The sequence below is a fragment of the Bombus affinis genome, chromosome 14, assembly GCF_024516045.1.
Source record: "Bombus affinis isolate iyBomAffi1 chromosome 14, iyBomAffi1.2, whole genome shotgun sequence".
NCBI classification, from domain to species: Eukaryota; Metazoa; Arthropoda; class Insecta; order Hymenoptera; family Apidae; genus Bombus; species Bombus affinis.
Window position 1 is genome coordinate 2,509,654 of NC_066357.1, and position 19,233 is coordinate 2,528,886.

Below are 19,233 nucleotides of genomic sequence, written 5' to 3' on the forward strand. Positions count from 1 at the left end.
GTTTAACGATAGCACGTGTAAACTGACATCGAACGGTCCGGTTTCGGAGGATGAGATGTTTAAAGTCGTGCAATTTTTCTGCTGTCGCCTAAAGTGGATCGGTTTACAGCTTGATACGTATCAGAAATAGTCGTTGAAAATTTTATAGCAAGCTTTCTCGATACAAAGAGTTAGGAATCGAAGCTAGATATGGATTGTTAATTCTTTTTTGAAAAGAAGCCACACAACTCGATTATAACTAACTAAATGGCGAATGTTAATGCAAATTCGTAACAAAAAATAGAAATTTCCTTCGTGTAATAAATATCGCGAGGCGTGGCTTACTTTGCATATTTTCTATATTTCTGAACGTTGTGCGCATTCCGCAAACTTTTGCATCTTGAAATTTTCCATAAATGCATAAATATCATAAATTCACGAATACGTTCTAGTTGGAACTTAAATATCGCACATCTTTTTACAAAATTACCAATTTACATCCGTATATCGCGAAACAATATTTTGAAGGACGAAAATTATGTTTCTCTATGGGATTGGTTATTTCCCGGACTATGCTCGCTGCAACCAGAAGCAGCAGGATCCACGGCGATCATTTACAATCGCGAGAAACATTTCGGGGCCAGCCAGCAAACAGCTGCACAATTTACTGCGGCGTCGCACGAAACTAACACACCGATTCCGAACCGAATCTCGCACTTTCGCGCTTCGATGCGGTTTATAATAAATTACGCGAACCAACCCGTAACACTCGTCGTTTCCATGTTTTTTTCCTTCGTTTTTTCTCCTAAATAGTTCATCGTCCACGTACCGAAAGCGAGCTCTCGAGTGTTTATCGTGGTCAGTTCGCGCGTCAACGAACGTTCGTCATCATTCTCAATTATCAAATTTCCTTTAATCGAATCTTTTCATTGTCGATATTATTTATGTCCCCCGAGAACCATTTCCACGTGGTCTTTTTATTTTATTTTACGGCATAACTTTTATCCGTCGTCGAAATTTTGGGAAATCGTGTCAGCGTGTGGAAAAGGGAATTTATTTTCGAGTTTATTTACTTATTTTCCATGTAACCATCTTACGATAGCTGTTACTAGATTGAGAGATTTTGTAATGTTACGCAAAACTTAAAAACGTTGAAGTACGCTATAATTTGTAATATAGTACGTAAAACAGATCTCCACTTGATATCGAAACGTTAAGAGAGGATCCTGAAGCGAGACTTGTTCTCCATTTTGCGGAGGGATGAAAGTTCGAGGATTAGTGGGATTAAGGTTTTAACTGTTCGAACTTTACTTTGTGTTTTAACCAACTTTGCTGCTTCGATAAAGTAAGAGGTTAGTCGTTTAAAATTGGATTAATTAAAATTATGGAATTAAGATTCTACCGAATGGAAATTCGTCGACGATGAAACTCGCGCTATATTCTGAAAGAAACAAATCGTGCGCTTGAAGATTCATAGATAAAAATTATTTATTCGACTCGATAGTTGTACTGCACGAGCATATACAAGTAATATTAATTGAAATTGAATTAGAAGTAATGCGTATATGTCGCACAACAATTTATTACTTTTTCATTATAAATGCAATTTTCATTTTTCTATTATAAAGCAATATCAATTTTCATAATTACCATCGTATTGGAGCGATATTAAATTTTATTTTTATTAAAAAATAATATTCCTGCCTACTCTCGAACGCTAGAAAAACTTATTATTAGCAATGGCGCGGAATTGTACACTTGGCAATACCATCTCATAATTGTGTTTGCTCGCGAAACGTTTTACACGTATTTGTAAAAGTATACAAGTTGGAAATTCCCAGTCCTATCGTCCCATAAAAATCCAACGAAATAAACTATGCAATTCATGGCTACGAACCGCGCGAGCTGCGATCAATTTTCTTCCTCGCGGTGGTTCTTTTTTCAGGATGGCTCCTTTTTGAAAAATTGCTCCACGGAAAAATCGAGGCGGTCGCGGCGTGGACTCACGCCAATTAATTACAGCCCGCTCTGTTGCGATGTTTAATTAAAAGTGCGAACGAAGGACCCGTCTCGAAATTCTCGCATCGCATTTTTCCGCCAGCACACACACACACACACAGACCCGCGCGTGTATGCACAGGCCTTCGTGTAATTAATTAATGGATTTTGAATCCTGTTCGGAGGAAGAAAACTTTCGCCTAATTGGAACAATTTCCTGCTTAGTCCGCTATTTTTTCCTCACTTTTCTCTCCAGTTCTTTTTTATCCTCTTCTTTTTTTGCGTTAATTTCCTTGGTCGAGGGAAGAGAATGGTTGAAAAACGGATTAATTCGAGAGGGGGAAAGCGAACATAGAAGGCGGTAGAAGCGATCAGGCAAACGAAAATGTAGATTCGTGCATTCGAAAGCATTAACGACTACGTCTCTTTTTTATCGAAGCTTATCCCCGATTGAGAGTCGTACGCGTTTGCATTCTTCAACAGTCGTTGATTCTTTTAACGTGTAAAAGTGATTCCTGCGAGGAATTAGCCCGCATTTTCGGAGAGAAGCTATCGGAGTAAGCAAGAAGAACAAAGGAAAGTGAATTCTCTCGGCGAATTATTGTTTTCTTGTCTGTAGGAAATCTGTACAAGACGACTTAATCTTGTTGAAGTAATTACTTGAAGAAAAACTCTACACCTTTTCTTTTGTATATCCGTGACCTGCAGATCGCTGTTACGAAGAGAATAGAATTTAGTGAAAAAAGAAATTCGAAACAACGAGAGGTCCATGTTATTTTGTCCTTGAATATAAATTTTATTTTGGTTTACAAGGTCCAGAAACGAATGAGCTATAAGTAGATTTTTGTTGCTGTTTCTTGTAGCCTTCAGCTAAAGCTACAAGGTTAACTTCTTGCTAATGTCCTTTGCTATAAATATATGAACATGCTCCCTATCATAGCTTCTTCGTATTTTATTGTAACACTGTAAGTGTGAGAATATGGATCAATATACACTATACTTATACTTTTATACTTATACTTATATCTATACTTATTTCAATATATTTTTCTACTCAAATTCATCCACTCGTTCTTCTTATCAGTCAACTTCAACAAATCTTGTGCATTACCGATTGATGTCTTATTATGATCGTTGATTTTCTCTATTTTTTATTCATTTATTCGTCGTGGTCTTTAGGGAACATTTAAAATTTCGGAAGAAATTGTTGAATTGAATTTGCACGAAATTTTGACGACTCGCGTGTTAACGTAGGAATTCTAGACTTCCGGCTGGAACAGTTTAACTCGAATTCTGCATCCGAGCCTTCGATTCGTCGGCTGCTTTTCCTTCTTTAACTCTCAGGCACTAGCTAAACTCGGTTGAAAGCTAAAACTTTGAAATTCGCAGCTCAGCTCTACCGCAAAAGCGTATTCACAGCCGGTTTCCACGGGGAAACCGAACCACGCTTCTTGACTACACTTTACACATTTTCCATGTTATTTCTTGGTACTTCTCGTTTGTATTTAGCACGTCAGAATTCACAGAGTTTCTCGAGAATTACACGATAAACCAAATAAATAAGATAGCAAAGGAATCCGGTAACTTTATTTATATATTTCCTTTACTCTGTCCCAAATTTTCCTTTACTCTGTCTCATTTCTTCCAGGGCGTTCTTTTAATATCGATACGATAGTTCACGAAGAAATGTTAAAGTTCGTCAAAGTTCGTCGTAAAACGATCCTCCCCTTAAACCGTCATTTTCCAATATTTATAGCCTCGTTCCTGAATATCCACAAACCATATCCCGTTCACCATTGCTCCACCGCTGTCTCAACAATCGAATTACGTTGAGACCCGTTCATTTGGAAAGTTCAATGGAAATTCATATCTTCGAGAATATGTGTAAAAAGGTAGACGCTCGAAAAATAGTCGTTTCATCTATCAAGTATAGCACGAGACGCTACACTTTGGATAGTTTATTCTGTTTTTTCGTATTAGGTGCACTCTGTGCAATTTTACACTTCCAGAGCTTGTACGGACGCATGAAAGTTGCCAGTCTACTCATAACTCACAACGAAACATCAAACAGCAGGACGAGAATTAGAAAAACGTTTCTAGTGGCAAGAGAAATCTGTCGAGTGTACGAATCGGGCTGGTTCCTTCGTTGTCGACGAGGGTTTACTTTTCTTCAACGTCTAGAATCCACGGAAGCTTAAGGAAAACGAGAAGTATCGAAGAGAAACCGGGAAAAGCATCGAGGTCGGCGGGATGGAGTGGGGTAGAACGCGTTCGGGAGGAAAAAAGCGAGAAGACAAATATTTGTCGTAACTCCGTCCGGTTTATGGAGGCCGTGAGTTATCAGTCGCTAACTTTGGCAACTTTGCCCCTCTTCCTCTCCCTTCTTCCTTCACTTTTCACGTTCTTGCTCGCGTTTTTCTTTCCGAGTGAAGTTTTTCACCAGCGCGCAAGTTGCGATGGAAAATTTCCAACCCCGTCTAAACGTCTTCGTGGCCGCGTTAACGCGAATCCTCCGTCATTTCCGAAAGAAAGAGCTGTATTCTTTATCTTCAGACTTCATTGGCGGAAAATTTTTTGATTTTAGCGTGATGGCTTTTGTTTCTTTCTCTTTTTTTTTTTTTTTTTTACATAAAACTCTCAGCCAGAGTGGCGCAATCGTCATATAGGAATGAAACTCAGAGAAAATTTTGTACGAAAATTATCGTAATCGCGGGAAACATGTATCGACACAGATAATTCTACGTTTAGAAACTCTCGTTTTAAAACAGGTTATATTTATCTGGAGACATTCGTTATATAACAATCTAATAATATATAAAGAAAATTATATTCAAAGAGAAATCTGTCACGCAATTGTAGCTTCGAGAGCAAACCTTTATTGCAACGCTGTAAAGATTCGATACAATATATTTAACTATGGCTCGTTTGGTCTCGTTAAAGTCTTTGTAGCTGCACGAAACCCGATACAAATAATTCTCCATCGCTGGATTCGGGTCGAGCAGGTAAATCGAGACCGTACCCACTACCTTCCAATAATCCATGCTTCCTAATTCTCGTCGAAACCTTCCTATTGGTAACACTCGTCGATAAAGAAGAACACGCCTTGTTTCCTACCTTTTATTCGTCTTCCACGACCATTTCCATTACTCCTCAATCTACGATACAATTTTTCTTCTTTTTAACTCGCTTCGTTCCCCTTCGAACCTCGTTTCCTCGTGTTTTTCAACGGACATCGTTACAGTTGGTCGATCCTCGAATCGAACGACCAGTCATCCAATTATTTCGCTCATTCCCAACGACAAAGCTACTCGATGTCAATTAAAACCTTAACGAATTCGTTTTGCCGTGGCTTACTTGCAGCTTTATTCATTTATCACCTTTATTCTTTTTTTAATTTTAATCTTGTTAGAGATATATTCGTATAGAGGCGTGGAGGATAGTCTTGATTCTTAGCGATCCTGTTACGAGCTGTTAATTGGACAAAATCTCGAAAATCGTTCTTTCGTCCCGTTTTAAGAAGTTCCTGGTGTGAATACGATCGATGACGATCCAAATTGTTTTGTAAATTCTGTGAAAAACCACCGTTGCTGGAGATCGTCTTGGAAGTTAACGCGAAACGGAGATTCGGCTTCGAACTGTTCTTTAGTAAATATCTTGCCTTTTAATTACTATTCTTCCAGAATTACCTGTCACTATATAAATGGGAAAATGAAATTTACTATTCGAATATTCTATTTACCTTCCAATAAAAGCATTTCTCCCGTGATAAGAAGAAGAAAACTTGTGTCAAAAGATAATGCTTGTTATCTTCAAACTAATCGTACATTCTTGTTATACTTTACTGATTTTCAAGTAGTAATTTCGTTATTTTTATATTCTGTTTATTTGTCACAGAATAAAGTGTTCTTATAAAAGGAAAGTCTCGTAAAGAGGAAAGTAAAACCCGTTACTCTGTCTATCCAGTATCAAAAGAATTTTTCTTCCGAACAAAGAAGAATAGTTCATATTAAAAGATGCGACTATTTTACTTTCAAATTAATTCAAGATATTTCTCATACCTTCTTTGTCTTTGATGGAAAAATGTTACATACCGTTTTACATGCTAGTGCTACTATGCTCGAGTCAAGACCCGTTTCAGTCTCCTAGGCACTGGTGCTCTAAGAATGATTGATAGTTATAGTTGGAAATAAACTTTGGCCCCATTTCCGTATTCCAAAGCTTGGTTAAATTGATCGGAAACATGGTCCGCGATAAGTACTGCTTCGAGGTGTTCTAGGCTCGTCCTTAATACCTCCGAAGAGATATTAATTCGCCAATTATCGAGGAAACATCGTCGAACCGTAATAAACTCTCTGTCCAGATTATCGTAGGTGGCGTAGATAAGACGTAGGTGACTGCACGGAACGATATACAGAGATGACTTTGCGAAAATTCATTTCCACCCAGCAGACTATTTTTCGAATATAAAAAATAATTATTCTGTAGTTTCGGAATCACGCATCAGAAATTATAGCACGAAGAAAAAAAAATTATCTCATTTCGTTCTTCTTTTTCTCTAGTCGAAATTACGGAGAATTAACATACCGAAAGAAAACGTTTCCCGTTTCTTCTTTCTTTCGAATACTTTAACCGGTCAAATTTACAGCGTCGACAAATTGGTGGCGACTTGAGGTCATAATACGGGAAGAAAAAGAGCGACGTCGACAAGGTGGAGAAAGAAGATGAAAAGGTAACAGGGAAAGACCACCGCGGGATCGACGTTAATCAAGAGCGTAGAGACGGCAGTAAAAAAGAGAGAGCGAGAGAGAGATAGAAGCCATTCGGTCCATCTGGCTTGTCGGCGAAATTAAAAGCTCTCTCGCACGTGTTCGCAGCACGTGGTCTCTGGTCGTGCGCAAGCTGACGTGCGCGGACGCCTAAAGCTTGATTTAGACCACTGCCGTTTCTCACTCACGTTCCTTTCTACGTGGACGATGCTAAGCTCGCCCCTTTCCTGCCCCGATAACATCCACTGAATTTTAATGCGGATATTTACTGAGCATTCGGACCGCCACTGTATTAGGCGAGTCCGTTAAATCGTCCAGATTCTGCTAGCCTTCGCGTGATTGTATTAGCAGATGCTCGTTGCAATGGTAACTGTGTTTTGCTCGATTTTCATAGAATGGAGAGGAATCGAGCGGAACGTGTATCGAGAGTGGATCAGTTCAGGTACGATTGATGCGATTTTTCGAAGAACCGATAGTATTATGATCAGATAACGATATCTGTTAGCTGTGATAGCTTGAATTATACCAAATAATACTTAACTTCATATTATGAATCATCTCTACATAACTGTGATAAATTATCCATTCTCGTAATAACTATGCGTAACGCCACATAAACTCTCTGTTAAACTGTACGAAATTAAAGCAGGTCCAAATCGATCGTCGTCGACAACCCTTGAGAATATCGTCGCGTCGCTAACAAACCTAATTTACGTACGTCTATACTATATGGTTGTCCCTATATGGACTCGGTATAGATGGCTCTGTAAGCTACTCTCTACTACACATACGTATATACCATTCTACAGCATTATTATCGATTTCTGCTAGCTGAAAGTCTCATTCTTCCATTTCCGAAAAGAGAAATCGGGGTTTATAAGCGATTAAAGTCAAGATCAGCCCAATAAGAAGGGACGGTTGTTAAGGGAATGGCCGGTCGTAAACGTTGAAGTGCACTCGCGTTGGCCAGGCTCGACGTCCAAATACATCGGCAAAATATGAATTATGTCGGTGAAACGTGACTGTTTGGCCCAGCGTAATTGCGTCGAAAGAGTTTCGGATCGGTGGGGAGGTTTATCGGCTCGTTAAATCGAATTTACTGGATTCATCGTTTAATTCGCTGTGCGGCCGCGTGCACGTACCTGTTCGCGGTATTTACATAAACCGATAATCGTTAGTTCGCACGCCGCCGGCTCGAGGAATTTAATAACGGCGTTCTCGTTGCTCGTTTCACGCTCTCGTTACCTGTTTCCCCGACGATCGGAGATCGGCTCCACGGAGAGGCTTTCTCTGGCCTAAAGGTAAATTCCATGCTCGAATATTTACGGATGATTTGGAAATATTAATTAGAAATATGTAAATATTGTTTCCTTTCCTCCTTACAACGCTATACACGGTTACGCTAATATTCAGAACATAATAACAAATAACACGATATACAGAACACGATACTATTTCTGTATTATTACATTACTATAAGTATTGTGTTGGTTATTCCACGAGAATATAAACCATGTATTCGTAGCTTGAAAATACGTAATCAATGTCTTCCTAACGATAACGTTTCATTGTACTGTAGATTTTTACTGCATAAATGTATACACTTACCTCGATCTCTCGTTCCACAATCCTTAACTTCCAGCTACATTTCTACAGAAAGGAAAGGACGAGAAGAAACAAAATACACCGGTGATCGAATCGTACTTCGTATGGTAATTTATTACAATTTGTACAGATTACAAATCGGTACCTATGGTGTCGCGTTCCTCGTTAGACATCTTAAAAGGAGCGGATATTGAGCAGAACGCCGTTCGTCGCTGCGCTAACGTTATTCGTACTCATTTAATATTAATTTACCCCTGTATGTATATATCTATATATCCTCGACACTCTTGGTGAACACTGGGGTTGCTAAACGAATGACGCGTACAACCCGATCGAAACGATCTTTCACCATGAGAATTAAATAAATAAATAAGTGAACAAATAAATATGGATCAACGACAAATACCGTAGAAAATCAACGAAGAAGCCGGAATAAAAACGATCGATTTGAAAAGTACGATCGTCTTTTTACGCGTGTCTCAGGGGCGTGTATCATATACAGGAGGTTACAACAAAACTTCTCCACGTCTTCTCAGATCCATGTTGTTTTTATCAAATTCAGCCACGTGCCACCGCGTATTCTTCTTCTTCTCCTTCCATCACTATTGCCTCATTTTTTTTTCTTTTTTACATTGTATAATTTGAGAAAAATCGATGAATAAATGGCCACGAGTCAACAAAATTGAAAATCGTCTGCTTCACGATCTCGATTTATTTAGAGATGAGCTTGAAATAGGACAGACGCGTGCTGACCAGGAAAAGAAACTATACCTGGGCGAGTATTTTCCTCGTCGATATTTTTGCTCGATATTCTTCTCTACGTCATCTCGACCTCCCGCTTAACACACAGGCCCACTCGTGAATAAAAATCAATTGTTATTCAAGCTATCTACTCCATACATAGTAACATACATAACTGGAAGCCCTAGACTACTAGGTTTTACATGGACGATGTTTTTTTATTTTCTTATTTTCCTCTTTCTTCTGTTTCTTAATCGGGTCAAACAGTGGCAGTGGTGTACTTGCGGGCGCGTACGAGCTACCTGCTGGTAGGAGTTGACGTCGACGAGGTGTAAGGCGTCATGGTTACCGTCGTCGAGGAGAACATCAGATACATGATCGCTGGCAGGGTGAAAATCATCATCATCGCTGTAGTCCAGGTCGTGCTCGGGCTCGCCGAGTTGCTGCTACCTGTAAATTCAAGAGAAAGGTAAGAGATTAAAGCGAAAAAGATTTTTTTTAGTAAATCACACGTTGTCCTTTTTTCCTCCATTTCCTATTTTATCGAAGAAGTAGGTTAACAGAGAGGAACGAAGTTTAATAATTCGAGAAACTATTTTTGCTCTTTTCATCTGGTCCTTTTAGATTTTATTCTTTCATTTTTTGAGATTATGATTCTGGATATAAAGAGGCGGATGAAAACTGGTAATTAGGGAAATTGGTAGGTGCTTTCGTGTAATGTATCTGTCTTTTCGTTTCTTTTTTCATATGGCATTTTTATTTCAGCGTACCATTATTAAAAACGGCAAATGAAAATTGGTAATTAAAAAATTGAGGACGATCCTAGGTAGTTTCTTTTTTGTTTTCACTTTTTACTTGAGCATAGAGATATAGATATTAATGTGAATGAATATTAGTAATTCCAGAAGTAGATACGATATTCTTGTTACGAGAGAGTGTTAGAAATACTACTCCTTTCTTTTTTCTGTGTATCTTCTCGAATCAACGTGAAGATTTTCGAAAATTCTTCGTTAATTCTCGCGTTTTCCTCCACCGTCTTAGAAAATATTTAATTTTTGCTAACAGAAACTCTTTTTATCTCTAACTGTTAATTTCCCGAGTAAGCTCTTAAGGGGTTGAACTTTTCAGAGTAATTTCACCGTTTAAACTTAAGTTACCGTAGATAAGGGAAAATACGTATCTTTTATTTTTGCTTGTTCTTCTCATCTACAAAGTTTCATTTAAATCGCAACCGGATCGTTCGCGGCATTCCCTTGTTATGAACCTTGAAGCGTTTCACGGTATTCAATAGGGATTGGCACATCGTAAACCCGCGTGAACGTCAGATTTCCGATAATCTGGCTACAGTTGGAGCGCAAGATTGCAAGCTAGATTTCCCGGGGGTAAGCATGTCTGAAATGTCTCGGCATTTAATACGTGTACTCTCTGTATGCGTCAGATTTGTACCTAGCGAATATAAGTTTAAGATACCATCACAGAGACATTCTATTTTTTATCCCGTTCTTCTTTAAACATGTGAAAACCCTTGATCGAATTACGAAGCTTAAAAAAACACTGGAACTCCCGTTCTGCTTCTTTTCCGTTTTTCTGTATTTTTGTTTCTTCTAGACATTAGTGAATCCACAATATTTGGTTACCGCATATCAAAAAGATACGAAATATCGGCGTATTGTTCGAACAGCTTTGCTCACTGGATACCGTTCAAATTATACGATAAATAAAACTACCGATGGGAAGCTCATTCGAAAAATGCAACATATTCGTATCATTTTCATACGTTCGATATATCGTCGAAATGCTCTCGTGTTGATTTAAAAATCGAAAATAAAGGTTTTATGTATATCAAATTTCTCATATGAGATGATCCCAAATACAGAGTGCACTGTAGCTCTTTTAATTAAAAAGCTGCGTAATACGTCGATATTGAAAAACGTAAGTAAATTGATGGATATATTATTTCGTCAATAATTATTTTGTCGGTTGAGCAGAAAATAGTCGAGTGTCAAGGGAAGAATTAATTCGAAGATTCCTTGGACTGGCAGCGCGCGGCAATATCGAAAATCCATTTGCCACAGACTTCCGGGAGCGTGTGGTATTAATCAAACTCTGTCGCGGTTCCATCGGAGGTCAGCGTGTTACCGGCCACCCTCGTCCGAAACCAGAGGTTTTCCTCTCCAATTAGAAGCTCACCGAAACGATTTCACACGCGCGACCCTCTCCACTGTCCTCTTTCTTAATTACAGTCGAATAAAAAGGATCTAAAAAAAAAAAAAAAAAAAAAAAGATATCCCATCAGGGTGAAGGAGAGAGAAGACAAAGAAGTAAGTGGTCGAGGCACGTAGGTAGTCCAGCTCGTTATTTCCGGTGAAAATGTAGAGTCTGCCACTTCCGGCGCGGTTCCTTTGCCAAGTCCTCTCGGCCAGAAACCTGTTTCCGTAAACTTTGCTCCGTACTTTTAAGCCTTAATCCTAAATTATTTGCGAAAGGGCGCACCCACTTCTGTTCTCGGTATAAGGTCGTTTTCTTTCCTTCTCTTTTTTTCCTCCTCTTTTATTTTATTCTTCATTGGCGAAACCGCGGTAAATTGAACAGTTGTTCCAGTTAAAACAATGGAGCAGGGCTAGGTAGGAAGGACCAATTAGGAGCCACGGGTCAATCGGAGGCGAAATAAAATGTCTTGCGCTCTTGGACTTGTTAAAACGTTCGAATGTTCCGTTTAAAGTGCTCAGCCAATAACCGCTTCTTTCGAAATCAGTAGAGGATCTTGGTGAATTTTTACTGTGTTATGGATTCAATCTTTTCGTCGGCTGAATAGTGTAATTTTTAAACGCCACTCTGTCTCTCTTCTCTCCTGTCCTCGTCTCTCTTTCCATTCTGCGATGGAATTATCGAAAGTTTCAAGAATATGAATTACAGCACGCTGGGCTGGTTACATTGTGCGAGGAAGGGTTCACAATATTTCTTCAATTTACGAGGAACCTTGGAAGTTTAAAGGAAAAAGGGAAACGTCTGGATTATTGAAACTCTGTTGCCATTGTTCGGTCGAAACATTCCTTGCTTTTCTACATTTTAATTTAGTACTTGTTCACTCGTCGCTGCATTTTTATGAAGTACTCGTTTCACCGTTAAATTTTGACAAAAGTGGCATTGTTCGCTCTTCCTTTTTCAGAACGTTTGCAATGCAAATAATAGTTGTTATTTATGCATACTATTTTTGTTTAAGTTTTGTTGAATTTTGTTCGTACTTCCCGTGCTTTGAAAACATTCCATGACACTATGCGATTCGAAATACATAATTCATATACGATTAGAATTTAATAACCTACAAATTCGTATAAATATTCATATTAATAAAAATATTTATTTAACCATATTAAACATGTTATATCTTAAAGGACACCGGGGTGTTCTCTTTGAAATTTTGGGAAAATTCCTTGATACTTTAATCTAGATTCTACCATAGCCGTAATTAAGCAATTGTCATCATTCAATCCGATTGTATTTGTTCGAGATTTGTGATAATGAGCTTGGGCTCGAGGCGACAACCAGTCGCCGAACGTAGCCGCGATCAAGGGATGAACATTTTGTCTAGCAAAGCTATGGAGTAATGGTATAGCTCTCCTTAAAAAGAAATAGTTGTAGCGGCACTCGACAGTAAACATTCCAACGGTTTCTATCCTGTGGCTCGCCACACGCAGACCCTATTCTTCGGGTAAGACGATCACCAGATGCCGACGCATCTCCGCAGTATATGTTCAGCTAGCCTGAGGACCCGTTACAAATCTTAAGATTTAATTAACTAAAGTCCTTGAAACAGACAAACAGTCTTTGTCCCAACTACGGGAAGATAGGGGAAATCTATTTTTCTCACGAACGACGCTTTCCGCTAGCAACTTTCCCTCAAGGGCGGCTAGCATCCTTCTGTAACCACCAACATAGAAATTGACCAATTAACAGCAACGTCAATTTTCCTCACCTTCCGAACGAAGGCTTTCCTCGACGAATCCGAGAATCTCGTGTCCTTAGACACACCCCATATAGTTTTCCTCTGCAACACATCGTGACGGAAAGTCATTCTCTCGTGAGGTCGCATTAGCGAGTTACATAGCGTCTTTACGCTCGGTGAATATTCTACGTTTTAACAAAGAGTTAGTTTAGTAATACTTGTACCGTAGACGAGCAGCTTGGACTTTGGAAGAAAACGCATTTTGTTATCCCGTTGACCACGGATTATTGTCATTAGCATCTCGAGTATCTAACTACCACGGTTGTCAAATTCTGTAATAATCATATTTGCACTAGTCAATATCTTCTCTATTTCATAACAACAATGTCTAATCCAAACTAAGATTCGTTTCACGTCCCTAACCCTAATCATGTGAACCCGACATATACAGGGTTGTTGGTAACTGGTGGTACAAGCGGAAAGGGAGTGATTCTACGCGAAAAAAGAAGTCGAAAATATAGAATAAAAATTTTTCGTTTAAGGCTTTGTTTTCGAGAAAATCGACTTTGAATTTTCGCTCGGTACGCGTGCACTTTATCACGTCTCGTTATAACGGATCTCACTGTAGATCGTTGTCTTAATTGACGTTATGTTGATAAACACTTCCAATGTGACCGAAGTATTTTCCTACCTATTAAGTTACTATCCGACTTTTATCGTTATCCACTATTAGTACCTATTAGTCTACCATCATGTCTATATACAGCAATCGGGAATATGCGGACATGATACTTTCGTTAGGTGCGTGTGGTGGTAAAATATATTCTATATTTTCGACTTCCATTTTTAGAATCACCCCCTTTCCGCTTGTACCACCAGTTACCAACCATCCTGTATATTTATTCGTACACCATTTTTCATCGCAAATATTTTTCTACTGCCTATATTGATTTATTAATTTAAATATTTACATATTTACTATTTCTGTCGCGATGAAATGACGGTTTTTCGATATTTCAATATCCTAGATTCGTACAGACGTAGAGGAAACTGTCTCTGGTCTAGCACAAAAAGTGATCTGGCACGAAACCGTGTTGTTGTCGGACCGTTTTTACGTCGTAGTTTGTCTTGGGAAGATTTTGCAATGCCGGGTGTGAGGCAATGTGGGCGAAGGGAATCGCATTAGAGACGGTGCGGTCGCGACGATTAAATTTTCAAGGAACAAGAAGAAAAGTAACAGCCAGCAGTGGAGCAGCGTGCCAGTTCGCAAGCAAGCGAATTAGCCGCTCTTGTTTTGGATAACGTAGCAATAATGGAGGCAATCTCTGGAATTGCCGATTGAAATCTCTTTAAATAATACATTTTGCTTCTTTTTAGTCTTGAGATTTATGTTCTAAATAATTTTGCATGATACAATTTTTTTCTATTCTGTATGCTCCGTGTTAATATCGAAATTTGTATCTTTCTTTCTTTTTTTAAATTTTATTGGTCACTTAATAATTTTAATTGATCGTCTGTGACGTATACGGGTTTAGGTGATACATCCTCCTTGACATTTTGCTTATTTTATTCATCGATATATACTGATTGAAGTTTCCATATCTCTTGTATTAAAATATGTACAATAACGGATGTACGTAAATAGAAATATAAATAAATTGGTCCGATCGATTTATGAAAAGTTTTATTTCTATCTTTTTGCTGTATTTGATACAGAAGTTCGGCGGTAAAGACCTTCCCTATTTATATACTCGACATAATTCAAATGAAACTTTTATTTTGGAAAAGTTACTTTTTCATTTTTACTAACTTCTCTTATTACAGAAAAATTGAATCGCTTTTTCAAATAGATATTCAATAACGTTTCTACTATGTACGTGGTTTTGATAGATGTATATTGTGGTGGGATTAAAATTGCAAATATGTTATCCAACAAAACAAAAAAGATTTCTTTATATTTACAGTTTGTACATAAACATGTTTGATTTGCTTGTTCGTATATATTCTGCACTTGTTTGTTTTTGTTCTGGATTTGTTTGTTTACATTTTCTGTTTGTGCTAGATACAGAATCCTAGTTATGATTCGCTGTGGGAACGTTCGATGATAAAAGATTTAAATAGAATTTCTCGAAATTCTTCTTGTTTACCCGCACGTGTATTATGTTGTTATATTCTCATGAATCTTTCGCGTTGCGGTCTTTTGCTTCCATCAGCGTTGCCATTGAATATTTAAAAATGATTTTAAAAGCAATAAAAATATTGCAACAAGTTAATTTGACATCGTGCATTTTCCACAACTTACTCCTCGCTCCACCATTACTTTGCCGTTTATTTATTCTGTGTCTCATAAATATTCTTGCATTTCCATTAAGCATTGTTCAAGAAACCACTAGAAGAGACGATATAAACAAGAGTTTATCGTAGACATTACGTATACTTCGATCTCTGCTTAATGTCTGACTACATGTAAACCGAATCTACTGTCAGCTGGTCAAAGTCTCCTATTTAATTATTTCTTTGGTTACTTCCCTATCAATGGTGGAAGGAATATACCGGGTATGTAAATATGAAACCGGAATTTTTGTATAGAAAATACACGTTTATTGTATGAAAATGATTAAAAATATTTTATTCGAAGTATTACCCATCGCTAGCTATACATTTTTCCCACCTGTCTGGCAATTGGTGGATGCCACACCAAAAAAACTGTCGCTCTTTTGAGGCAAACCAGTCATCGAACCATTTTCGTACATTTTCGTGAGAAGTGAAGTGCTGGTCAGAAAGTGCGTGTTCCATCGATGCAAATAAATAGTAATCGGACGGAGCCAAGTCTGGTGAGTAAGCCGCGTGCGAAAGTATTTCCCAACTGAACGCTTCGATCGTTTCCTTGACCGGTTTTGCTGTATGTGATGGTGCATTATCATGAAGTAAAATTACTTTGTGTTGCCTTTTTTGATATTCTGGTCGTTTTTCACGCAAAGCTTGATTCAAATAGATCATTTGTTGTCGGTAGCGCTCAATATTAACGGTTTCGCCAGGTTTTAACAGCTCATAATAGATCACACCCTTCTAATCCACGTTCTTCGTTCCTCACGTCAAAATTGTCACTTCGGAATTTTTTAAACCACTCAAAGCACTGTGATTTACCAAGAGCATGCTCACCGTAAGCTTCGACAAGCATTCGATGCGATTCTGCAGCAGTTTTCTTCAAATGGTAACAGAAAATCAATGCTGTTCGCAAATCGTTGTTTCCAGGCACAAAATTCGACATGTTCAACGCTATTACAAACTATGTTGTTGTATGAAACTTATATTGTTCTGAGTCGAAAATGTTTGTGAGATGTCAACAAAAACTTTTGGCATCAACGACGCAATTTAGTGATAACTACATTATCAGCTAGGGCCATCTATAGGCAAATTCCGGTTTCATATCTACAGACCTGATATGTATATACTTTGTCTATTTTATCAGACACCAAAGTAGATCCTACGTATCTTTCATACCATTTTTACCTACAACTTTTGACAAATTCTTTAAAGACGTAGATCCTTAAAAAGTAGAAGAACAACTGTAGCGGCACATCAGTCAACGAAAGATTTGATTGAATATTATTGTGCCTTAGAATACCAACGTTGTTTTGGTCTGCTAGGTTCAAAGGTAAACGAACTCAGGACAAAATATTATTGTCGTTATTTGTAATCGTCAACTGGAGTTACACTTGAACTTTTTATAATAACGCCTGTCGATACAAATAGACGAACATGCTATCTAAGACGGACATTTAGTCGAATACTTTAGCGAGTCGTATAGTTGAACAGTTAGAGGGTGGAATAGTAGCATTGAGTGAACGACGATTACTCTGTACTTGTACGTAAAGTGATTTTATTATAATTGACTATTATCGTTTTATCACTCGTCTCTTTAATAAACCAACCGACACGTTCAATAAACCACCTCAGAATCGTTATTTCACACTAGCCATCCACTTCGTCAGAAAGAATCGCGCAGGATCCGTGTTTACTGGTCGAATTACGTGTGATGGTAGTCTATTGCTGGTCGCTGTAGGATGGCCGAAACCAATTCGAATTGCATAACTATTTAAAATATACGGCTCCGAATACTGTCTGTTAATAATTATTCCACCGGTCGGGAATCGTTTACATACAAACAAGCATTACTACCAACGTTATTACTGGCAAAATTACGACGCGATCGTGCGTGAATCGCGTAACATTATACACAGGTCGAAACCCGATCGAATCGTTACGAAGATGATTTCTATCTAGCACGCTCTGTCGCGTTCCATTACGATGGAAGGCTGCCACTTTCGTCGATCGATGCGCTGTAATTTCACAGCATATGGAGAATATTCTTCGTAGAGTGTAGTTTTAATATTTCTCTTTTCGGATAAATATTTTCCTTTTATTGCTCTTCTTCTTCTTTCCTTTCCTTTCCTTTCCTATTTCCGTTTTTTTCTACCGAAGTTTCGAACTTTGATTTGCACGAAGTTTCACGGAAAACGTTCGTAGAAAAGTTCCGAAGAAGTTTCTGAAAACTATCGTGACTAATAGGTAAATTAATCTTTGTTAGTTTCTCGTGGAAAATCAACGGATTCGCGATACCAAATACGCGAAATCGAAGAGTTTGATTAAGGAAGGTAGTATAACTCTTGTCCCATTGCCTGGACAAAATATTCACCGAGATTCGGATAGCGCGATCATTCGCTATCACGTCTCCAGCCTCTAATCCGAAAACACAGAAAAACCACACCTCTTGGAAGAATCCGCAGGAAATCAGAACGCCATCTCCATCCAATTTGATTCTCGCGATCGAATCCCCCGAAAAACAAATCCCGCTGACTGTGCTCGAACATCCTCCGTAGCAATCACTCGCTCGCTTCGGCATATTATCTGCGCGCCCGAGGATCAAAAACCGAGAGTGAAACGTAGCTCCGCGCGATGCAATCGTACGTCGACGAATAACAGCAGAAAAACGCCATGAAAAAGGGCGAATTAAAAAACAGAGGGGAAAAACGAAGAGGTAAAAAAAAAAAAAACGAAAGAGAAATCGTCAGTGCGCCTAGCCAAATCCAATTAATCGAATATCGATCGTCCAGGGATTCGTTCGCGTTTCCCTTCTCTGTTTCGTTTTTCTCCAGGCATACCGACCGGTGCCTGTGCTCATTCATTACGGAAACAGTGACCCGCCTACCTGGACAAACCGGTACGATGCTAGCTTTATGAAACACCAGGATATTTCGCTCACAGGCGGCCTTTATCGCCGGTTCGTGTTTAAGCGAAGAGGACTAATAAAGTTTCCACGTGGAATCGCCGCGGCCAAGGAAAGCGAAGCGCAGGAAAGCTTGGTGGGTAAAAAGTACAGAGGAGAATGGGCAGTCTAGTACTAAAGGATAAAGGAGATTTAAGGATAATATAACAGCAACCATAAAGATTTTCTGGAATTGAAATTGTAAACGATATTGGAAATCGAGTACACGCGAATCACATTGTTTGCGATAATAGAGCTTTGTATTATCTGGTAGAGAATTCTTCAGAAATAACTAATTTCCGTCTCATGAAACGGAGAAAATTTTAGGAGAGTCTCCTTTCGCACTCGAAATAGTTTTCTATTGTAAAATGCTTTTAAGCTCAGAATCGCGTGACACGTTCAATTGTAAAATCTTGAATAAACAAACTTCGTTTCAGGAAATTGTTCGTTGTTCGTCTATTTCATTTTGATTTATTTCAATATATTTCGCGATCACGAAATTTCAAGACGCGAAGACGAAATTTCAGGTGTACAGCGATCAAACTTAATGGGCGATTATGTTCCTCGCCTTCCTTTTTCCATATCCTTCTGTTCCTTTACAAGCTTCGATACTGCTTTTCTTTGTCGAAGGCTGCTTTATCTGTCCAATGGGCTGTGTGATTAAAAAACAGTGCAACCAGTGGATAGGAAATTATCGTGGCCGAGTTCGATAATCCTCTGAAGTTGATAAAGCAGATAATTGCTTCGTACGAAAAAATACGTTCGGGTCTGCCGATGGAAACCTCTTATTCTTGTAATTTCTTGTAATACTTTAGAATCTTTATAGGAATCGGTTGGAAATCGAACCGATCAATACTCGACGATCGTGTTTCGTGAAGAAGAATTACTTTAACGTCCAACTAATCCAGCAGAATTTCGTACTAAATAAT

At 38.5% G+C, this 19,233-nt stretch overlaps 2 protein-coding genes across 3 annotated transcripts in view; one reads left to right on the forward strand and one right to left on the reverse strand.

The window, feature by feature from the left end:
* Positions 1-19,233, forward strand: part of LOC126924248 (peripherin-2-like) — a 350,059-nt gene that overhangs the window by 112,672 nt on the left and 218,154 nt on the right. The gene's annotated exons all lie outside the window — the stretch shown is intronic.
* LOC126924243 (uncharacterized) overlaps positions 8,437-19,233 on the reverse strand; it is a 133,318-nt gene continuing 122,521 nt past the window's right edge. The window contains exon 6 of the mRNA XM_050738515.1: positions 8,437-9,539. Coding sequence (XP_050594472.1) covers positions 9,388-9,539 — 152 coding nt within the window. The 3' untranslated portion in view covers positions 8,437-9,387. The remainder of the gene's footprint in view (positions 9,540-19,233) is intronic.